General features: G+C 36.5%; 1 protein-coding gene across 1 annotated transcript in view; it reads right to left on the bottom strand.

Moving 5' to 3' along the window:
• SRPK1 (SRSF protein kinase 1) overlaps nucleotides 1–25420 on the bottom strand; it is a 72442-nt gene that overhangs the window by 38931 nt on the left and 8091 nt on the right. The window contains 4 exon segments of the mRNA XM_076003403.1: nucleotides 1791–1878; nucleotides 3305–3392; nucleotides 5682–5790; nucleotides 7559–7677. Of these exon segments, the coding sequence (XP_075859518.1) occupies nucleotides 1791–1878; nucleotides 3305–3392; nucleotides 5682–5790; nucleotides 7559–7677 (404 nt within the window).

The following is a 25420-nucleotide window of genomic DNA, read 5'->3' as shown; positions in this document are numbered from 1 at the left end:
TGTCCCTGAATCCCCATGGAATTAGAGTGAATCAGTTTATATTGAAGTCTATAGTAACTGACTTTCTAGTTCAGGGTCCTTATGTTTTAATACAAGACTGTGGTCCAGAAAAAAAGCAGTATGACCAGACACACACAAAAATGTGGATGTAGAGCTCTGTGCAGGTATGTTGTATTGTGAAAAGGTACAGGTAGGGCAGGAGAGTGACATAAACCATTAATCCTTAACAGCGAGCGCTCTGAGTTACATCCTTTTCAATCTCTAAAAATAGCAAATAATGCAGTAGCCAAGAGAGCTGGGAGATAAATAGGATGAAGGGGAGGGAGAAATGGTTAAGGACAAAGTGAGAAAAGAATAACAGGGAATCAATGGAGAGAAACAACAGAGACCATCTAATAATGTTTGGAAAATATCTTGGAACTTGAAATTCAAACCTACTAAGATATTTTAATAGCAAAAAAAAAAAAAAAGCCTTCTTACTTAGGGTCAAATAAAGGCACTCAGCATTACTGAGATTATTTCGAATAGTTCTACAGTTTTACTTATCACTTTCCTGAATTAGTAAAGAAATTTGGTACAAATGACAAACATTACAAGTTTAAATAATATAGAAACAGAATCTAATGACCATTATGATATCTTGTGCAGGTTTTTAAAAATTTCTTGGTTAGCCTTCTTCTTAAAACTTAGAAAACACATACACATATACACAGAGTAATCCATCTAGAAATGACCACAATAGGCACAACAAGATGCTGTATTAAGAAGGATACAGCAGTTTTCCTTAGAGATCTGGGGGTCTGGTGATTTGTACTTTTACAAGAAATGACTCAGAACTAACTTCAGAACAATAGATAGTCTTTTCACATCATCACTGGTTCTCTCTCCTTTCTCATCCTTTCTTCCTGCTTTTCTGTTCAAATCTCTTCCCATAGTCCACATGAAACTATAGGGCCAAATGTACCCTGCTTCCTTAAAAAAAAAAAATAAAGATCATCAATGGCAATTAGGAATGTGTGCTAAAAGAAGCTAAACATGCACAGAAAGTAGAATGATACATGGAATGTCTGTTTATTTATTTTTAAATAGCTTATGAACAGGTAATTTTAGATCCTCCAATCTGAGTAAGATTCTACTTCATCTTTTACTGAAAAGTCTGATAGGCCTTTATAAGCAAAGTTGCTGCAATAACCTTTCAATTAGTTCATTGAATGTCACTTTGATAGTAACTTGTGCAGAAAATCAGCTAAGATTTCTACCAACTCTACAATTCTAAAAATCCAGACAAAAACATAAAACAAGTCAGTTTTTCCATGATAGAATGTGAACAATCATACCTATTTAGATTCTAAATCTAACCTACATTCACAGCCTCTTTAATATTGAGACTGGTAAATAATAAAATCATACCTTAAATTCTTGTTTACTCAGTATTTTTCATAAAAAATTACTTCCCTTAAAATTTCTGTGCTAATTGAAAGATCATAGAACCTTTACTTAGTAGTATGAGGCTATTTTCTAAAAGTTTCTTTTCACTTCAGTTTAATCTGCCTACAAAGGGGACAATGGAGCCTAAAGCAATATCCTGAAAGAAAAAAAAAAGAAGAAAAATCACACCACACAAAAGTAGACATAATTCAGATCCATGGTTCAGAAGTGTATAAGAGAAGAAGGTAATTTTATTATAGTTTGCCTTGAGAAAGGACACCTCTATTCATACAAATCCGGTTCCTTTCTATGGGACAAAGTTATTTCATGATTTATTCTCAAAGAAGTTCTTAAAAGGATACGTGTTCCATTAACTCCTGATATTTTAAAGTCATCTAGTAGTTGAACAACCATTTCTCTGTTTGGATCATTAGGGTCTGAATTGCGAACCTGTAGTGGGGAAGAAACAGTAATCAGCAAAAGACAATGCCAAATGGGGGAGGAATACCTGCAGCAAATTAACTCCAAGGAAGAGCTCATACAAATCTATTTTTAAACATACTAAAAATTTCAGTTGCTCAAAAAGAGAAAGAACTTATATAGGTAGTTCACAAGAGAAAACATAACCAACAAAGACTTTTCTAATTCAACCATTTTGCTACTCAAATTGTGGCCTCCAAATGAACTGTTGGTTACCAGGCTATGGGGAATTCAGAAGCTTTTGCAGGAGGTAAATCAACTCCAGCATTAACCACACTGTTTATTCAAGTAGAATAAACAGTAGAATAAACAGTTTTTCTTTAAGTAGAAAAACTTTCTCGGCTGGGTGTGGCGGCTCACACCTGTAACCCTAGAACTCTGGGAGGCCAAGTTGGGAGGATCACTCAAGGTCAGGAGTTCGAGACCAGACTGAGCAAGAGCGAGATCCCGTCTCTACTAAGAACAGAAAACAATTAGCTGGACCACTAAAAATATATAGAAAAAATTAGCCAGGCATGGTGGTGCATGCCTGTAGTCCCAGCTACTCTGGAGGCTGAAGTAGAAGGATCGCTTGAGCCCAGGAGTTTGAGGTTGCTGTGAGCTAGGCCGACACCATGGCACTCTAGCCAGGGCAACAGAGTGAGACTCTGTCTCAAAAAAAAAACAAAAAAACAACTTTCTTAATGAAGGAAGCAGTATGTCAATTTACTGTGGAGCACAAGGCTCCTTATTTTGACATTTTGAAAAATATTGCCTTAGAGATCTCCTGGTCCTACACTCTCACTTTAGGAATGAAAATTCTAAGGCCCTGGAGGAAAAAAAAAAAAAATGAGATAGAGGACACAGTAAAGCTGGACCTAACTCTAAGTTTTCTAACTCTTGAGTTTAAGCCTTCTACTGCAAGTCATAACATCTTCCTAGTTTATAAAAAAAACTGAAAACAAATTTGACAAAATTTACCCAAGTTTCCAAGAATAAATGGGATCAATATATACAGTATTTTTATATTATGTATTCTATAACATATTTTAAAACATAAAATAAATGCTATATATTTACTTACACAACTTTCCTTTTAACCATAGTAGGAAAGAAAAACATTTACAGCAGCACTGTCTGACACACAAAACATGCTCAATGAACATTTTTGTTCATTTGAAAGGGTTTTTTGGGGTACATGTGTATATGAATTCTAATTACAGCATATCCCACTAGTTCCCTACTATATTACATGCATAAAATGTGTAAATATTGTTTTCTTCCTTTACTTCTTTAAGGATATTGGAAATTAATAGAAAAAATTAGTCATGCTAAAGAATCTATCACTTTCCCAAGTGTCTTAATTCAATAAAACTTTATAATGCTTTGCAGTTCATACATATGACCTAATACTCACTGATTTCAGCAACCGGATTTCATCTAATGCAGTTTCAGTATAATGTTCAGCACTTTTAACTACTTTCATTGCCACAAATTTCTTCCCCCTAAGAAACAAACATAAGCAATTAAGACAAAACATAAGCAATTACCTTTACTTTAGGAAGCTAAGATTTAGCTATAAAGAAGAGACAGTGAGAAAGGACAAATATTTCATGTTTCCCTGTAAATAAATAAGCTACTTCTAAGGAATCATTTGCATGCACTAACTGGCCAGATTTCATTTACAGGAAGAAGAAAATCTGTTCTCAGATAATCTCAGTTGCTGAACATTTTCTCTAAGTTAAAATCTACCTTCTGAATCTCTCTCTGAATCCTAAGCAAAACTATGAAATAATGATAAATAAGAGGAAAGACTCCACCAAACAGAAACATCCTGTATATCTGTACAGCAAAAGCTAAAATGTTAAAAGCTATTAGGTTATTAAGTATGAAATATCCCATTTCCTTAAGTACTAAGTTTGACGGTTGGTTATCTTTGACATTTCACTTTGTCAAAAAAGGTGACAAAAGTACATTGTGAAAGTACATCCTCAGTCTTTATTTATTATTATTGTGAAGGTATATCCTCAGTCTTTCAAACATACATTTTGGCTTATGATTATCTTCCAAAAAATTTTAGAGCAATTTTTGTGAAACCATGTATAAGTCAAAAATCTGTGTTACTTTCAAATATGAGTTTCATCATGGAACCAATGCAGCACAGACAGCTCATAAGATCAACAAAGTGTTGGGGGAAAGAAGTGGCTAATGAATATACACAGTAAGTTAATAGTTTGAGAAGTTCTGTTCTGGTGATTTCCATCTTGAAAATAAGCCAGGCAGACAGCCAGAGACCAAGGTGGATAATGATGAGCTGAAAGCTGTAGTAGAAGCAAATCCATCTCAACATACATGTGAATTAGCAGCAAGGTTTGATGTTACTATTCCAACAATATTGGACCCTTTGAAACAAATTGGCAAGGTACAGAAGCTGGATAGGTGGGTTCCACATGAATTAAATGAGCATCAGAAGAGAATTTAGATCAAAGCTTGCCTTTCTTTGCTGTCATGACATACAGGTGAACATTTCTATACCATATTATTATGTGTGATGGAAAATGGATTATTTTTGACAATCACAAGAATTCGGCACAATGGCTGGATAGAGATGAAGTGCCAAAACAGTCCAAAACCAAAGAGTCATCAAAAAAAGCTCATGGTGTCTGTTCGGTGGTCCAAACAGACTGGTAATATTCAGTAGAGCTTCATGAAACCTAGTCAATTGATTACAGTGGATGTCTACTGCAACCAACTGGACAAAATGAGGATGCTTGCGATTAAGCAGCCAAGATGGTCAACAGGGACAGGACAATCCTCTTGCAAGACGATGCTCGACCACATGTCACACAAACAATGCTGCTCAAACTAAAGCAGCTGTACTAAGAAACTGTCATCCACTATATTCACCAGAACTTGCACCAACTACCACTTCTTCCAGGCTTTGGACCACTTCTTCCAAGAAAAAATATTCAATTCTTAACAAGGTGTACAAAACACCTTTGGTGATTTCATCGCCACTTGCTCTCCAGGCTTCTTTGCTGCTGGCATAAACAAGTTTCGGTTAACATGGCAAAACTGTGTCAATAGTTTAGGCACATACTTTAATTGGACTGCTCTTGTTTGAGATATAATAAACTACACTTTTATTTCAAAATAGGACATTTCATATTTAATGACCTAATATAATACTTTTCCTGTAAGTGACCAGAAAAAATATCTGGGTGAAAACAAAATGACAAAAATCCCAAAAAAATCAAATGAAAAAAAGTGAAGTGCATAGATAGCAATTACTAGTTTTATCAAAGAGAGATGGAACACTTCTAGGTAACATTCAGTGTTAAAGAGGTATTTTTATTGTCTATAATTTTCACATACAGAAAAATTTTAGACTACATGGTTAAACAAATCTGTTACAAAAATAGATAATTTCACATAGGTTTATCTGTGACATTATTTACTCCAGTGAGACAACTACTATTAATTTACATATCATTCTTCCATTGAATATACTTGTAATGCTTTGAATCTGGGAGCCCAAATGCTCCCAAATGCTTCCAAGTGCTTTATTGATAATAATTTAATCAATCTTTTATTTCTAAGGTGGAGAGGTAGACATTATTACTGATTCTGCATGAGAGAAAAATGATTTGTCCAGGAACACAGAGATTATTGTCAACCACCAAATTCTGATCAAGTAATTGGGCTAGAGATAGACTGGATCATCTGTGGAAAAATCAGACAAAAACATACAGGCATCATCCAACTACTTATTTTTCAGAACCACTAAAACTTACTGAATATCCCATGATAACCACACTGTTGAAAAGTGTCCCCAGCCCAACTTTCGGATCACATGATATCTCCCATTGAACAGATCTCCGATTTTCACAAGATGATAACCTCCTGGAAGAAACAACAGGAGGAATATAATCAGAAGAACCAGGATAAGAAATAATCACTTAAATAGTAAGAAAGGTATCCTATGTCCAATTTTTCAACACCTATAGACCTTTTATCAAATAAAGTTTCTTCTATAAAATCAACAAAAGAAAATCTTTGATTGCTATCAAATCAGCCAGAGTATTACTGAGCCGCCCACAAAAAAACCCGAATAAGATTAATGAAAACTTGAATAAGATTAATGATTTAGATTGAGCAAGTGATGCTTTGTACAATAGCCTTATCCACAAACAAAAATAAAGTTACATGTCATAATATTTTTGTCACTCAATAATCTAATAGATTTATTTAAACATATAAATATATTTATAGTTCCGGTCTCAGGATGTTTTTAGGAGAATAATGAATCCTATTTATTTAGCTTAAAAAAACCAGGAAGATTTGCTTCTCTAAATAAAAACAAAAACAAAAAACAGAGAAAGGCCTGAAAAAAGGCCTGAAAAGGCTGCCAATAGTGGCAGGAATCCAGGTATTTTAATATTTATCTTTGCCTGCTGAGAATAGGAAGGACCGAGTTTTTCTCCCAGATGCTACGATACATTCTGTTATATATTCCTACCCAAGAAAAGATAACAGGCAAGCTGATGACACAGATTAAGTATCTGTAGTTTCAGATAACTTATCTTTGCAGCTGTCACTCTGAGAAAAAATAAGGTATTTTGTAAAAATCTACATACCAAGATGTTATCACTGGTTATTTGTCGGTGACAGCATTGCAGATGACTTTTATTTTCATTACTGTTTAATACAGTTCTGAAATTTTCTAAAGTAAACACGTACTACCATTTTTAAGGAGGAAAGAAGGTAAAAACATTTAATATAAAATTAGGCTTCGATAAATTAAGTCAAACTAAGAACAAATACCATTTCCTGTATCTCAGAGACAAGGATACAACAGGCTGGGCACGGTGGCTCACGCCTGTAATCCTAGCACTCTGGGAGGCCGAAGCGGGAGGATTGCTTGAGGTCAGGAGTTCGAAACCAGCCTGAGCAAGAGCGAGACTCCTCTCTACTAAAAATAGAAAGAAATTAACTGACCAACTAAAAATATATACACAAAAAATTAGCCGGAGGCCGGGCGCTGTGGCTCACGCCTGTAATCCTAGCTCTTGGGAGGCCGAGGCGGGCGGATTGCTCAAGGTCAGGAGTTCAAAACCAGCCTGAGCAAGAGCGAGACCCCGTCTCTACTATAAATAGAAAGAAATTAATTGGCCAACTGATATATATATATAAAAAATTAGCCGGGCATGGTGGCGCATGCCTGTAGTCCCAGCAACTCGGGAGGCTGAGGCAGGAGGATCGCTTGAGCCCAGGAGTTTGAGGTTGCTGTGAGCTAGGCTGACGCCACGGCACTCACTCTAGCCTGGACAACAAAGTGAGACTCTGTCTCAAAAAAAAAAAAAAAAAAAAAAAAAAAATTAGCCGGGCATGGTGACGCATGCCTGTAGGCCCAGCTGGGAAGGAAGCTGAGGCAGGATTGCTTGAGCCCAGGAGTTTGAGGTTGCTGTGAGCTAGGCTGATGCCACGGCACTCACTCTAGCCTGGGCAACAAAGCGAGACTGTCTCAAAAAAAAAAAAAAAAAAGAAAAGAATACAACAAGCAAAACCATCAAACCTGTTTTGTTTTTTTTTTTGCTGATAGATCAAACACCAAATGAGAAACTGAAAATAAACAGATCATATCTTACTTAGTATCTCCTTCCAAACTTACCTTTACAATAATCATTGGGATCTTCCTGCTCATCATCATCAGATCCCAGAATCTCCTCTTCCTGCTCTGGTAGATCACTCTCAGAGTGGGGAGCAGAGCCTCGGTGTTGTGCTTCAGATCTATGAAATGATACAAAAATGATCAGTCCACTTGGACAGATTAAAATAGGACTTCAAGAAAATGTCATTGTCAAATTCCACCGCCCCCCCAACTAAACTTTCAGATAATATAAACAGAGTGTTACCATGTGGCAGCCTACAAAAACATTAGGTATAGCTTTATCTCATGTTAGGAAAATACTACTTTTAAAAAAGTCAGTGATGTTAAATAAAACCTGAAAAAATATATAAAAATTAAAAGAGGAAAATTATTTGAATCTCCATAGCCAAACATAACCACTGATAAAACTACTGAATTTTCTTCCAGTATTTTGTTATATCTTTATAAAAATATTTATCCATAATCACATACTTTTACATAAACAAATTTATATCATTTCTATGAAATCTCTTAAATCTTCAGTCCTAACCACCTTTCATCCCAATCACCAATAACCCCCCCAAAATAGTAAAACCAAAGTATCAAACAGAAACTTACTGAGAGCTATTTGTGTGCAAATACTATCTACTTATAATCACCATGAGGAATATGCTATTTATAATTTTTCACATAGGTTTCATGAATTTATACATTCAAATTAGCTCTGTGAGCTACTCCTGCTCCCATTTTTTTAAGTCTGTTAGTGATTCTCTAAATTGGATTATAACCTACTGTTGGGTTGCTTTTGAAAAATTTCTGTCTGGAAATTATTTTTAACATTTTTATTGAGATAAAATCTACATATTATAATTAACTCATCTAAAGTATATAATACAATGGTTTTCATACATTCAGAGAGTTGTGTAACCTCATCATCATCTAAATTTATAACACTTTCCTTACCACCTTAAAAAACCCAAACCCAAACCCAAACCCATTAGTAAGGCCCAAACTCATTATCTACTTCTCCTAGACTCTGACAACCACTAATCTACTTTCTTTTTCAATTGATTTGCCTATTCTGGACATTTAACATAAATGTATAATATGTAGTCTTTTGTAACTGACTTTCTTCACTTAGCACAATGTTTTCAAGGTTCATTTATGTTGTAGCATGTATCACCACATACTTTATTCTTTTTACACCTGAATATTTCATTATATGGATGTACCATATTTTACTTGTCCATTCATCTATCGATGGGCTTTTGGGTTATTTTCACTTTGGATTATCATGAATGATGATGTTATGAATATTCTAGAATAAGTATGTGCAATCATGTTAACAGCAGCATTGTTTGTCATACCAAAAGCTGAAAACAGCTACATGACCATTAATAGGAGAATGGATAAGTACATTATGGCAATCTGAAACAATCAAATATTATACCCAAGGTGAAAATGAATGAATGAGCTACATGCATCAGCATGAATAAACTGCATAAAAATGAAATGAAGTAAAAATAGAAACTGCACAATATGTACAGTATACCACTTAAATCAAATTTAAGAAACATACAAACTTTTATCTGTTGCTTAGGAAAAGCCAATATACAGTTAAAATTTAAAGAAATACAGAACAAATTTCAGGATAATTATTAATTCTACAGGGGAACTATAATGTATATAATCAAAGAGGGGTCCACATAAGCATCAGCTATATGGTAATTTAGGAGCTATTTAAGTGTTTATCATATTATTCTTTATTCTTTTTCTGTACATCTCAAATACTTTATTTTAAAAATATTGGCTATGATTGTTTTCAGGTTCAAGTAGGAATTCAATCTATGCCTGGTTCGTTAAGATTTCATCCTTGTTACCTCAAAGCGATACAAGTAGATCTACCATTTGATCCAGCAATTCCATTACTGGGCATCTACCCAAAATATCAAAAGTCACTTTATGAAAAAGACATCTGCACTCGAATGTTTATAGCAGCACCATTCATAATTGCAAGGCTGTGGAAACAACCCAAGTGCCCATCAATTCATGAGTGGATTAATAAAATGTGGTATATGTATACCATGGAGTACTACTCAGATTTAAGAAACAATGGTGATATAGCACCTCTTTTATATTCCTGGATACAGCTGGAACCCATTCTACTAAGTGAAGTATCTCAAGAATGGAAAAACAAGCACCACATGTACTCACTAGCAAATTGGTATTAACGTATCAACACCTAAGTGGACATATAGGAGTAACATTTATCGGGTGTCAGGAGGGTGGGAGGGGGGAGGAGGGGATGGGTGTATACAACCAAAATGAGTAAGATGTGCAACGTTTGGGGGATGGACACGCTTGAAGCTCTTACTCGAGGGGGGGGGGCATGGGCAATATATATAACCTTAACACTTGTACCCCCACAATACGCTAAAATTAATAATAATTGCAAAAAAAAAGATTTCGTCCTTGGGAATCTTATTGACCATATTAAGTCATCTCAAAAGGTGACTTTGTATTGCCTCTCTGAGGTTAATCATGCAGTTATCATAAAATGTAAACAGAGTGGAAGCAATGCAGCTGCATGTTTTGTACAAATTCATGAACAAATTTGTACCTGTACAAAAATTTTCTATAGATAATCTACTTCTGCTTTATGGTGAATAACAATTCAAATAAATTAAAAGTATATACAGACAATTTGAATAACAAACAAGCTTGATCTAAATTGATTTATTTGTATGTGTAACTTTGTATCTGTTCTTCCCAACATATATAAAAAAATAACCCCCAAAAAATTATATCCAGGAACTTGTAAACAAGAAATAAACACTAAAGCAAAAAAATTGTTAATCACTTTGTTAGTGTAAAATAAATGAATATAATTTGTAATAGTAGCAATTAAGTAAATTATGGTATATTCTAATGGAAAGTTACCAATATTTAAAGCTCTCCAAAATACACCATTAAAATGAAAAAGACAAGTAGCTGAATAATGTATACAGAGTGATTCATTTATCATCTCCTCCCAAAAATGTATATAAGTACATAAAGTTTCCATATTTTTATTATATAATACAATTCTGAACAGTTGGAATCTTTTCCAATGAGAACTACTCATGAAACATTCACATCATTTAAAAAATAGACAAATTTTTTTTTAAGTATTATACAACTTGTTGGGTTGGGAAGAGTGCAGGGAAACCCAACAGCTACTCTTATATTGAGCTTTGTCTTTTGCCTGGTATTATTTCATTTCAGGAACTGTCCTTCTACAACCTGGTAAGGCTCCCAACCACATGGCCCTGCCCACTTCATCCCCCATAGGGACAAAGACATGATCCAACAAGATCAACTAGAATCTTTCTGTGGGAAAATGAAGAATGCTGGGAGAAGCTCTATTTCTGAAACCCTAAACAATAAAAGCAAAAGAGTTGCCAGAAGTAATGACTGCTGTCAAGCAGGGAGAGGGAATGTCTGAGAATAAAGTCAAAATAGAGGAAAATAAACCTAAGACATTTATTGGCTAGAGGTGGAAAAAGACAGGTAAATCTACAGAGATACATTCACAGCTCCCTACCACTTAATCTCCAGATACAGCCTAAATGAATTTGAATTTGGTTACAGGAAAGATTCTAAATAAGACACATAGATAATTTGGCAATAACCACAATTGTGAACTATTTAAATTCTAAATATTTACCCTAAAAACTAAGATAACTGTATATGTAACTTATACCAATGCCAATTTCCTGGTTTTAATATTATACTATATTACAATAGAAGTAACCAGTGAGGGAAATTGAATGAAAGGTACCTGGCACCTCCCTATACTATCTTTGTAATTTCTTGTTAATCTTAAATTATTTCAATACAAAAATTTTTTTAATTCTGGAAAAAAATTAAGATATGCAAAAAGAAATCTACAAGGATATATAAAAATCCACAAGGACAGGAAAGGAGTGCAAAGTTCTGGCAACCAAGAAAAAAGAGCAGGTGAGCTGAAGTGGAGGAAGGAGACAGGAAACATGTGTTGCCTGATAAAAATATGGATATATAGGTATGATGGAATGCAGGTGTGAAAAGAGGGATGGTAAAAAGGGAGATTAACTGGTTTGTTGTTGTTGTTTTCCTTAAAAGACAGGGTCTCACTGTCACCTAGGCTGGGGTATAGTGGCAAATCATAGCTCACTTAACTTCTGGGCTCAAGCAAACCTCCTGTGTCAGCATTTCAAGTAGCTAAGACTAAACCGCAGCGCTACCATGCCTGGCTAATTTTTCTTATTTTTTGTAGAGACAGGGTCTCACTATGTTGCCCAGGTTGGTCTCAAACTCCTGGCCTCAAACAATCCTCTTGCCTCCACCTCCCCAAAGTAATGGAATTACAGGTGTGAGCCACCATACCTGGCCAACTTTATTCTTATCATGTGATTTTTTTATCTCCTTTATTATTTCATTCAGAGATATTCAACTTACTCATGACTGTGCTATAATTTCAAAATACAACAATCTTAAAATATCCTTTTACTTCAAATTATTACATTTTACCTAAAACCTCACAGAAAAGGCAAGTGACAGCTCCCATGTAGGACAGTTTCTGTATTCCAAGAAAATACAGTTTAGAAATTTCCATGTAGGCCGGGCGAGGTGGCTCACGCCTGTAATCCTAGCACTCTGAGAGGCCGAGGCGGGTGGATTGCTCAAGGTCAGGAGTTCAAAACCAGCCTGAGCAAGAGCGAGACCCCGTCTCTACTATAAATAGAAAGAAATTAATTGGCCAACTGATATATATATAAAAAAAAATTAGCCGGGCATGGTGGCGCATGCCTGTAGTCCCAGCTACCCGGGAGGCTGAGGCAGAAGGATCACTCGAGCCCAGGAGTTTGAGGTTGCTGTGAGCTAGGCTGACGCCACGGCACTCACTCTAGCCTGGGCAACAAAGTGAGACTCTGTCTCAAAAAAAAAAAAAAAAACAAACAAAAAAAAAGGGATATGCACTATAACAGAAAGTTTTACCTTAAACTATTTAAATCATATGATCAAATTTCCCATTATAAACATAATATATAAAATACATATATGCAATATGAAGTACACAGTATCATCCTGAATATTCTTATCAAAACCTTTAACTGCAATCCAATCTATGTAAAATAGAGAAACAAGTTAAGCAAAGCTGTGGTGTTACAGACAAATTCAGGGTGTGAGATATTCTTTGTACAAGACAATTGGTCTGATCTCTTCGATATTTAAGAGGCAAAGGGAAAAAGGGCAGGAGGGCTGTTTAAGAGATAAATAAACAACAACAACAAAAAAAACCCCTAAATATAACACGGGAACCTTGACTGCATCATGACTTTTAAAACACAAAAGACATTTTGTGGCTGGGCATGGTGGCTTATGCCTGTAATCCTAGCACTTTGGGAGGCTGAGGTGGGAGGATTGGTTGAGGCCACGAGTTTAAGACCAGCCTGGGGAATAGCTATCTTTTTTTGTAGAGATACAACCTACCTCTACAAAAAAAAAAAAAAAAAAATCACAAAAATTAGCTGGGTGTGGTGTTGCAGGTCTGTAGTCCCAGCTACTGTGGAAGCTGAGGCTGTAGGGTTGCTTGAGCCCCGGCGTTTGGAGTTGCAGTGAGCTATGATGCACTCTTGCTCAGGCAACAGAGTGAGACTCTGTTCCTCCCCCCAGAAAAAAGACATTTACAAGGCAACTAGAGATATATGAATATAAATTGTAAGATGATAGTAAACAATTATTGTTAATCATAATACCATTATTACAGCTAAGAAAAACATTCTTAAGAGCAGCAAGCTGAAGTATTTCAGGATAAGGTGCCATGATATATGCAACTTCCTTTCAAGTTCAGCCAAAAGTATTAATACATACATCTAACTAAAACATCTAGATGGCTGAGTGTACAAGCTATCCCTGGATTCATCTAAAGCCAAGGAATTAAAGGAGTCTCCTTGCTTATTTAAAGTTTTTGCCAGATGTCCAATGGCAGGAACCAATTGCTCCTTCATAAGAAAGAGTCAATAACAGAAGCAGATCCGGGGACAAGTACTTAATTTGCAAAGAGCCTCTGAGACAGCACAAGGTATAGGACACTAACTATGAGACAGTAAAGAGTAAAAATATGGGTTAGCCTAAGGTCTTGCAAAAACACCTTCAGGAGGATACATCACAGAACACTTTTTCATTATCTTGTTTGGAAAAATTCCTAAGTTTGATATTCTGCTGTGTTTCTAAGATTTCAGTGATTCCTTTCAATGAAACCCACTTGAAAAACTTTCTATACCTAATAATTTTTTAAAATCTAAAATTTAGTGTCCTTTCGTTATGTGAAATCTCCCTGTGATCTCAGATGGATTCAAGCAGCAGCCATTCAAAGGAATTTAGGTATGTTATCTGATTTTTTTTTTTTTTTTTAAAGAAACAGAGTCTCACTCTGTTGCCCAGGCTAGAGTACAGTGGCATGATCATAGCTCACTGTAATCTCAAATTTCTGGGCTTAAGTGATCCTCTCATCTCAGCTTCTCAAGTAGCTTGGACTACAGGCACACCCCACTATGCTCAACTAATTTATTTTTTATTTTTTGTAGAGATAGGGTCTTGTTATGCTACCTAAACTAAAAAAAAAATGTTATATATCACTTAAGTATTTATTATAACCTAAAAGCAAACAGGCCATTTCTTTGCATATGAGTGTACTGACTCATGTCCCTAGTTACCTTTTTTGCATAGACCATACTTATAAGTATCAACTATAATTTCTAGTTGGGGTTTCATTTGAAAATACCTGGGAATCCATAAAAAATAATGAAGATCTATGAGAACTCATATGGAATGATTTCCAAGATATATTGTTCAGAGAAAAAAAAGCACTATGCAAAAGAATATATATGGAATGCCTGCTACCTTATGTATAAGAAAGATGGAAAAATAATACATATATATACTTGCTTATTTTTACAAAAAAGGATAAATCAGAAATGAATGAAATGGTTACCTTTAGGTAGTAGGTAAGAACAGGGTAATGGAGACAAGGAAGACTTCTTGAACAATGTACATGTGTTAATTAATGAAAGAAAATATAATGAAAAAAGTAAACCCTAAAATTGAACACACATTAAAATATAAACCTAATTGTATTTTAAATTAATAAGATAAACACCAAAAAACTAATTCATTCATTTTGGACACCATTCTCTGACTATATACCCTTACGTAGGATATATCCTGATGACTTAAAAGAACTACAAAGAAATCTTGAACTTAGATTTGGTGTTGATATTAGTATATAATCCTGAAACTATTTTGTATATATGATAGGAGAGAAAATGGAATAAATATATAGATGTCACTGAGAGGCAAGAAGAAGGGGATATACAAATGTGGAATGGAGGAAGGTGAAGAAACTCTACAGTATATTTGAAATGGAAATACTGTGAACTATATATATATTAAAAATATATACATTTTCTAGCTCTGTACTCTAGGCTTGCAGAAAGCGCCTAGAAGCAATAGAACCCTAGCACGCAGACCTTGGTTTCCAAACATCATTCCTCACTAAAAAGCCACAAGGAGACTCTTGGGAGAAATGGGCGATTATAGTCTGGAGTAGGGAAAGCATGTAGTAAGCCTGCAATATTTTCTTGTACAAAAACCTAAGAAGAGTTTGAAGGTTAAAGAGACAGAACAAAATTTAATGCTATATTAAAGTTAATAACTAAATTCTGAATCCAGAAAAAGAAAAAAGGAGGTATAAAAGACATTTTGAAACAATGGGGAAAAAAATCAAAGTATGGTCATAATATTAAATGATATTGAATATCATTTCAATATGATGATGAAATGGGAATGATATAAATGATGAAAAGTGAATGATGTCACTTTCTTAAGTGTGACAATGGTATTGTTGTTCTTAAAGGAAAATGTTATTCTTAGGAGATATCTGCTTAAGTATTTAGGATGTGTCATGATATCTGAAACTTTCAAATGATTCAGCAACAAAATTACTATATTGACAGCTTTATTCATAAAGGCCCCAAACTGGATACAACCCAAATGATAACCAAAAAGTGAACAGATAAATAAATTGTAGTATATCCACATACTGGAATACTATGTCACAATAAAAACAAGCTACTGATACAAACAAAACATGGAAGCATCTCAAAATCTGAATGAAAGAAGCCAAATTCAAAAGAATTGTAATGTTTGATTACATTTATATAAAATTCTAGAAAATGTAAACTAATCTTTAACACAGCTCAGCCGCTGCCTGGTGTAGGGAGGGTGGACCACAAAGGCACATAAAGAAACTTCTGGGAACTTTTGTACTTTAATTATGATGGTGGTTTCATGGATGCACCCATCAGCCAAAACTCATCAAACTGTATATTTCAAATGTATACAGAGGATGAGCACAGTGGCTCATGCCTGTAACCCATGCACTTTGTGAGGCTGAGACACAAGGATTGCTTGAGATCAGGAGTTCAAGACCAGCCTGAGTAACATAGCAAGAACCTGTGTCTACAAAAAATTTTTAAAAATTAGCCAGGCGCAGTGCCATGTGCCTGTTGTACCAGCTACTGGGGAGGGCGAGGCAGGAGGATTGCTTGAGCCCAGGATTTGGAGACTATGATTATGCTGCTGCACTCCAGCTTGGGTGACAGAAGGAGACCCCATCTCAATAAATAAATATTTTTTTTAAAAATGAAAAAGAATATTGTTAGAATGTGAAATTAATGGATTAATTTAGGAAGAATTATTATACAAATCTGTATCTTCCAAACCAGTATATATCTTCATGTATTCAAATGTTTTAAATTATTTATTACTCACATATGCTACAATACAATTATTTAAAAAAATGGAAATATAGAGTTTCACTACAACAGCAATTACCATTGCTCCAGTATCCTATTCAGTGTAGGGCAATGCCAGAGAATGGGCCCAAGAATAATTATTATAGGTTCTGCCACCTAAGATTTTCATCAGAAATAAATCAGATGTCACAGAAACCCATTACTATGACCATGTATTGCCCAACATAAAATTTTAACTTAAAATGATAACAAAAACTGGTATTGACTCAGGGTTCCTTAGATAAATGAGATTCCAGGGCTTGGACAGGCAAAGCACTAGATGAATCCGGACCATCTTGTGCCAGAAAGTACAACAGTGCGAAAAGAATGGAGACATATCAAAAGGCCAAGGAGCCAGCTTGAAGGTACTCTCAACATCCAAATATGGAAGAATCTGAGCATCAAAATAGAGTAATGGATTAAAACTCACTGAATACAATAGACTCCATAAGTTCATATCGACAATAATAACTATGGCGATGAATAAATTAATGAGGCAAAGGGAAAGTTCTTTCTAATAATAGGATGCTGATCATAACTATGTTAGAAAATGATAGAACAGATAATCACCAGCCGGGTGTGATGGCTCACGCCTGTAATCCTAACACTCTGGGAAGCCAAGGCAGGCGGATCGTTTGAGCTCAGGAGTTCAAGACCAGCCTGAGCAAGAGCGAGACCCTGTCTCTACTAAAAATATAGAAAGAAATTAGCTGAGCAACTAAAAAAATATGTAGAAAAAATTAGCCAGGCATGGTGGCGCATGCCTGTAGTCCCAGCTACTCGGGAGGCTGAGGCAGCAGGATTGCTTGAGCCCAGGAGTTTGAGGTTGCTGTGAGCTAGGCTGATGCCGCAGCACTCTAGCCCGGGCAAAAGAACGAGACTCTGTCTCAAAAAAAAAAAGATAATCACCATTATGAGTCACCACCTTAACTACGTGATCAAATGTAACATCACCAATACTGGACCAAGTATCATGTGCCTCCTGATGTGAGGTACCAAGGATGGTACAACCTATTTTAGGCAGTGCTAACCTGCATAACCTGAATCACAAGGAAACAGACACACCTAAATTGAGGGACACTATAAAATAAATGGTTTATATTCTTTAAAAATATCAATGTCAGGAAAGACAAAGGCAGGCTATGGAACTGTTCTAGATTTGAGACACAAAAACTAAATTCAATGTGTGATCCTGGTTGGATGCTGGACTAGAAAAAAATCTTTCTATAAAGGGAAATGGGACAATTGGTTTGAATAAGATCTAGATTAAATATTTTATTTATTGATTGAATGTGACAGGGTCTTGCTCTGTCACCTGGGCTATAGTGCAATGGCATCATCATAACTCATTGCAACCTCAAACTCCTGAGCTCAAGCAATCCACCTGCCTCAGCCTTTTAAGTAGCTTGGACTACAGGCAAGTGCCACCATGCCCCACTAATTTTTCTACTTTCTACAGAGATAGGGTCTTACTCTTACTCAGGCTGGTCTCAAACTCCTTTCCCTTTGCCTTATTCAATCCTCCTGCCCCAGCCTCCCACAATGCTACTATTACAGGTGTGAGCCCAGCCTAAGAGCTAGAGTAAATAACATAGTATCAAAGCTTCATTTCCTATTTTGATAATTATATTGTGGTTATATAAGTGAATGTCCTTGTTCTTTTTTTTTTGAAACAGAGTCCCACTCTGTATATGTGGATATACTACGATTTATTTATCTTGCTAGGCCTAGAGTGCCATGGTGTCAGCCTAGCTCACAGCAACCTCAAACTCCTGGGCTCAAGTGATCCTCCTGCCTCAGCCTCCTGAGTAGCTGGGACTACAGGCATGCGCCACCATGCCCGGCTATTTTTTTTATATATATATATATTTTAGTTGTCCAGCTAATTTCTTTCTATTTTTTTAGTAGAAACAGGGTCTCGCTCTTGCTCAGGCTGGTCTCAAACTCCTGAGCTCAAATGATCCTCTCGCCTCGGCCTTCCAGAGTGCTACGATTACAGGTGTGAGCGACCATGCCCAGCTGTGAATGTCCTTGTTCTAAGGGAATACATTAAGTATTTGAAGGTAGGGGGTGGGTATATACAGACATAACAAGTAAGATGTGCAACGTTTGGGGGATGGACACGCTTGAAGCTCTGACTCGAGGGGGGGGCATGGGCAATATACGTAACCTTAACACTTGTACCCCCACAATACGCTAAAATAAAAAAAAGGGAAAAAAAGTATTTGAAGGTAAAGGGACATGATGTTTGTAACTTACTCTCAAATGGTTCATAAACTACGGTATTTCAGGGATCTGCATTTTCAGTTTATAGAACTTAGTTGGCAACACACTTTGGAGAGCCTGCTTGTTTGCTGGAAGGCTCACTGCCTACATTTATGATAAATAACCACTAGATGGCACTCTGTTTGTGATCTGAATCCCAGCAGCCTAGGTTTCCACAACTTAACATACTTTTTTAAAAATGGTGATCTTTATTCCACCTCACTATCATGTTAAAAAAAAAAAAATGGTGATCTTTAATAAAGCACAAATAGTAGGCAACCACTACACTCAAAACAGATCTTTGCACAATGGCCTACAAGGCCTTACATGATCTGACTCTTCATTGCCCCCTCCAAACCCATTTCTTCACACTTATCTCCTTAGGCCTGTTAAACTGTCACCTTTTCAGAGAATTTCCATGACCGTCCTATATAAGACCATAGTCTTTGTCACATGCCCTCTGCCACTCTCCTTACCATGCTATTTTTCTTCAGTACTTGGCATTTTATTGTCCTCCTCCCAACACTTCCAGAATGTAAGTTTAAGAGGGCAGACTTTATTTTGTTCACTATCATATCCTAAATACTTACAACAGGGATACATGCAAGGCATTTCTCTTTAGTTTTACTTATCATTCTTCAACTAAAGTCCATTACAAGAAAAAAAAATAAAAAAAAAATAATATTCAGATCTCGCAAACTTAAGAAAGAAAAAAAAAAAATAAAGTCCATTACACCCTGACCCAACTATCCCCTAATGGAACTAGATTGTGAAAGGCCTTAAATGTCAAGCATTGAAGTATTCTACATGGAAGGAAGTGGAGTCATCACAGTAACCCTACAAAAGGAGTGCTTTAGAAAGATTGCTTTGGCAAGAAGGTTTGGTAAAAGATAGCAGGACCAGAAAGGAGAGATGCAAGAGACATTGTTAGAGATAGTAATTACAACCAAAGTCTCTAGAGTCAGGAGACTTGGGTTTGATCCTGACTCTGTAGTTTACCAGAGTTCCATGACTTTAGATAAACTGCTAATTTAAGAAGCTCTTTGTGGATGTGAGGACAATCTGGCTGCAACATCTGTCACCCCACTTGATTCGGCTGATCTGGCTGGCTAGGCGGGTGTCCCCTTCCTCCCTCACCGCTCCATGTGCATCCCTCCCTAAGCTGCGTGCTCGGTCAAAGAGGATGACCTTCCCCACTAGAGGAGGACCAGTCTTCGTTCAAGGGTATACGAGTAACTATGCTCCCCTACTAGAACCTCCAAATAAACTCTCAAGAAGCTCTTTGTGCCTCTGTTGCCTCATGTGTAAAATGAGGGTAGTAATTACATCTACTTCACAGGGAATTTACAAGGATATGTTAATCCTATGGTTAGTAGAGTGCCTGAACATAAATGTTAGCAGTACATGTAGAAAATAAGGGGAAATGAACTAACAAATATGTTTTACTGATTGCCAATAATAAGTATGCCAGGCACTTTTCTAGGCACTTGAAATGTAGCTGAGGGAAAAAACCCAAAAGAGTCCCTTGCCTTCATTGTGTTTACATTCTAGCATGAGGTGACAAAAAATAGCCCTAATTTATCTGAACCTACCTGGTTCTTGAGTTCAGGCGGTCAATAGCAAAAGTTGTTAGCAAAGTCCTATCTCGCTGTCTCTTCAGGAGACACACGCTCTGTGATATCAGGGTATAAAAGGGGTTATAGAGAAGAATCAAGTAGGGTGAGGGGACAGAGTGTGCTCATGCTATTTTAAATAGTGTTATGACATCTAAGGAAGGAGGTGAGAGATGCTGGAGTTTATCTGGAATGATTCAAAATGGTGGCTTCATAAGGAAAAATGAAATTCAGTAGGGAATAATCTATAGATGTTTGGGGTCTTAGAAATAATTTAGCCATGGCTTTAAAAGACAGACTAAAAGCTAACCAGAAAAGGTACCTTAAAAAGCAGTTTATTTACATGTAAACTTTAGTCTCTTCTTACTATCTTGGGAATGAGAAGCTGTAAGATCTCCTAATGCAGAGGACTGTCTTCTGGGGCCTGTGTTATGGGTTGAACTGTGTTCCTCCTGAAAAGATATGTTGGAGTCCTAACCTCCAATAACCCAGAATGTAACATTTTTTGGAGACAGGGTCTTCACAGAGACAATCAATATAAAAATGAGGTTATTACGATGAGCCCTAATCCAATATGACTGGTGTCCTTATAAAAAGGTGAAATGTGGGTCTAAAGAGAGACACATAAAGGGCAGATGATGTGAAGAGAGACAGGGAGAACGTGGCCATCTCTAAGGCAAGAAGAGAGGCCTGAAACAGATTCTCCCCCACAGCCCTCAGAAGAAACCAATCCTGCCAACACCTTAATATGAGACATCTAGCCTCCAGAATTGAGAGAATAAATTTCTGTTGCTTAAGCTACCCAGTTTCTGGTACTTTGTTATGGCAGATTAAATAAAATCATGTTTGTATACTTATTTCCCTTAAGAAACAAGTCCCTTGAGGGAAAGGAATGTGTTCAAGTCATCTTTGTATCCTTTCTAGAGTATCACACTTACTTAGATCTCTTACAGAAATTTAACAAGATACTATTTTAAGTTCTAGCGCCTACATACAATGAAACTTAGTAAATGCTAAATTTCTCCCACTACCTTTTCCATATATATTTTTCCTGAAAGATTTTTCTTCTTTTGCAAACTGACATAATCCTTTACATATCTAATTTTATCTCATCTTCTGAGACATACTCAAGTACTTTAAGTTTCTCAACACAGAAATCCTAAATTGGAGGTAGGGTTTAGCAACAACAAAACAAAAATTGGGGTGTCTAATAGGTGTTACACACAAACAGTTAAATATAATCCATTCCTGATCTTTAGGTGACTATACTCCAAACTAGACTTGATATATATACATATACAAAAATATATGTGTATGAAACACCAACAGATGAGTTTCCATCTAAGGTAAGGAAAGCAGCACGAGGAGGAGAGCAGTCACCAGAGCACTTTACCCAGAGCTCAGTACTGGGTGGGGTAGACACTTAAATGCAGCTGCATCCCCAGTACCTCACCATCTATAGATAAAGCAATCCAGATTCAAAGAATTCAAAAGACATTGTCCTGGCCGGGCGCTGTGGCTCACGCCTGTAATCCTAGCTCTTGGGAGGCCGAGGCGGGCGGATTGCTCAAGGTCAGGAGTTCAAAACCAGCCTGAGCAAGAGCGAGACCCCGTCTCTACTATAAATAGAAAGAAATTAATTGGCCAACTGATATATATATGTAAAAAATTAGCCGGGCATGGTGGCGCATGCCTGTAGTCCCAGCTACTCGGGAGGCTGAGGCAGAAGGATCACTCAAGCCCAGGAGTTTGAGGTTGCTGTGAGCTAGGCTGACGCCACGGCACTCACTCTAGCCTGGGCAACAAAGTGAGACTCTGTCTCAAAAAAAAAAAAAAAAAAAAAAAAAAAAAGACATTGTCCAGGTTCACCTAACAATGGTGTTAGAGGTAGGCTGAAATCCAGGACTGTGTGACTCAAAAGGACAAGCTCTTTTCTGGTAAACAGCATAAAAGCATATACCTGTATTATCTCTCCTTCCATCTAGAAACATGAGTTATCTACTTTATCCCATTACATTTTTCATACTAGCAAAGAAAAATACAAAATACAATTTCTGTTAAATCTATTCTCAAAGGCCTAAGAACTTGTAGAAGGGAGCTTGCCATCAAGTTCATATGGTAAAAGAATGAAAAGAACCTGGCATCTTTGATCAAAATGTTTGGTGAAAACATATCCAAGAAACATGCACAGGCTGAAGAGCAGCATTACAATTAAAATGCAAAGTGAATGAGAGGGTATGGTTGCCCATAAGGTACATTTATCACCAGTAACAAAATAAGGCTACCCTAATATTTCAGGAAACAAAAGTTCATAAGACTAGTCCCAAAAGGACTGTTAGCCTTGTTTAAATTGCCTAGACACTCAATTTGAGAAAATTAAATAATATATAAAGGTTATCAATATGACTGATTGTACCAGTACCAAACTTGGCAGCATTGATGTTTGTTCACCACTACTGGTGACAATTCTTACATGGTAAATAAAATATATATTAAATTTTCTGAAACTTCTTGAAATGTTATCCAAAACTACTCATCAATATTGTCTAAGACATTTAAGCGAATAAATTCATTATCCAATAACAATGAATTACACCTGGACTTAATCTTTATCTACACAAATAAAGGCATGTCATGATACATATGTGTGTGTGTGTATAGATATAGATTGAGACAGAGTCTTGCCCTGGGTAGAGTGCAGTGGCATCATCGTAGCTCACTGTAACCTCGAACTCCTGGGCTCAAGCAATACTCCTGCCTCAGCCTCTAGAGTAGCTTGGGACTACAGGCACACACCATCACACCTGACTAATTTTCCTATTTTTTATAGAGATCGGGTCTTAGTCTTGCTGGTTTAAATTCCTGGCCTCAAGCAATCCTCTCACCTTGGCCTCCCAAAGAAGATTTAGAATCTTTAAAGATTCCAAAGATGATATAAAATGAAAACAAAATGAAACAAATCAACCTGAGAAACCAGGTCGTAACACAATCACATAGCAAGGAACTACTAGTCCATGTAATTGTTACATAAAAGCCAGTAATTTGACTCTACTTTCCTACTGAAATATACCCTAAGAATAACAACAAAAACATTGTTAGCTAAAGTAATCATATTGTTGACGGTAGTGCTGGCGCTGTCATTCTGAGACTATTGTGGGTACACTGTCGGGGGGAAAAGAAAATGAGGAATCGGGGTTCTGTTCAGAACTGGGATTTTCAGCACAGGAGAAAAGAGTGATATGTTAAAAAAAAAAAAAAAAATCCCTGGATCCTGTAACTTGATTTTTAAGTATAACACAAACTCATGATTTCTTTAAAAAAACAAACATACAGCTTATTCCCTAGCTCTAAATCACAGAAAAGACCTAGAAACAATGACTAACTCCGTAGTAATAAGCTTCTTAAGCACTCAGATTATGGTCTCCAAATGCCATTTCCCACGAAAAGGCTTCTTGAGAAAGGCCTATTTCCTGTCCTGGGGCATAAAATGTGCAAGATAAGTCTGGACATATTGTCATACCAGACAGTAAAAAAGCTATCAAAGATGCCTCAGGCTGAGTCAAATAGACTCAAGACTCATCATGAAGAGACTCCAACTGGCCAAAGAGAGGACATCAATAAAAACAACTACACATGCTATAACATGCATGAATATTAAAAAATCATGCTAAGTAAAAGAAGCTAGTCACAAAAGACCACATATTGTATGATTCCATTTATATGAGATGTCCAGAATAGGAAAATCTGTACAAACAGAAAGTAAGATTACTGGTTGCTTAGCATTGGGGGATCAAGGGGAATAATCACTAATGAGTATGTGGTTTCTTTTGAGGTGATGAAAATGTTCTAAACTGTAGTGAGGGGGTTGCACAGTTGTAAACATACTAAAAACCACTGAAATGCACACTTAAAATGGGTGAGTTTATGGTATGTAAGTTATATCTCCAGAAAACTGTAGGGGGAAAAAGTCTACTACAATGGATCAAACTACAAATATGTTTAAAATCTTTGACTTTATAATCAAATAAATCTTCATTGGTCATTCTGGAGACTGCTAGGAATCTATGAACTGTCCCTCTGACTAACCAAATTTATGAAGCTAAGTTTCTCTTGATAAAAGTATTATAATTAATAAATTACGGAATAGAACATTACCATTGAAACTCTAAATAAATGAATGGATCTGGGCAATAATCAACAGCCACTAATATCACAAAAAAAGAGACAACCAGACAGTAGGTGCCTCCTGATGAAGTATACACCACCATCTATGAATTAAGCAGTTCAGTAAAAACAAATTTAGAAGGGAAAGAACCACAAGGAACCTGTAAATTAAAAGACTAGACAGACTTTTCAAACTAAGGACATTATGAATCCTGACTTAAACAAAATTAGTAGGCTGGGCGTGGTGGCTCACACCTATCATCCTAGCACTCTGGGAGGTTGAGGCACATGGATCATTTGAGCTCAGGAGTTCCAGACCAGCCTCAGCAAGAGCAAGACCCTGTCTCTACTAAAAAAATAGAAAGAAATTAGTTGGACAACTAAATATATAAAATGTTAACCGGGCAATGGTGGCACATTGTCTGTACTTCCAGCTACTCGAGAGGCTGAGGCAGTAGGATCGTTTGAGCTACAGCACTCTAGCCCAAGTGACAGAGTGAGACTCTGTCTCAAAAACAAACAAACAAACAAAATTAGTAGGGAAATCTGAACACTGATTAGATATATATATTTTTTTTTTTTTTGAGACAGAGTCTTGCGCTGTTGCCCAAGCTAGAGTGAGTGCCGTGGCTTCAGCCTAGCTCACAGCAACCTCAAACTCCTGGGCTCGAGCGATCCTTCTGTCTCAGCCTCCCGAGTAGCTGGGACTACAGGCATGCGCCACCATGCCCGGCTAATTTTTTTTTTATATATATATCAGTTGGCCAATTAGTTTCTTTCTATTTTTATAGTAGAGACGGGGTCTCGCTCTTGCTCAGGCTGGTTTTGAACTCCTGACCTTGAGCAATCCGCCCGCCTCGGCCTCCCAGAGAGCTAGGATTACAGGCGCAAGCCACGGCGCCCGGCCTGATTAGATATTTTTAAAAAATTAAGATCCATATCTTATGAAATTATATGATGCT

The sequence above is a fragment of the Microcebus murinus genome, chromosome 5 (genome assembly GCF_040939455.1).
Source record: "Microcebus murinus isolate Inina chromosome 5, M.murinus_Inina_mat1.0, whole genome shotgun sequence".
In the NCBI taxonomy this organism is placed as follows: Eukaryota; Metazoa; Chordata; class Mammalia; order Primates; family Cheirogaleidae; genus Microcebus; species Microcebus murinus.
This window is presented reverse-complemented; position numbering and strand designations above follow the sequence as displayed.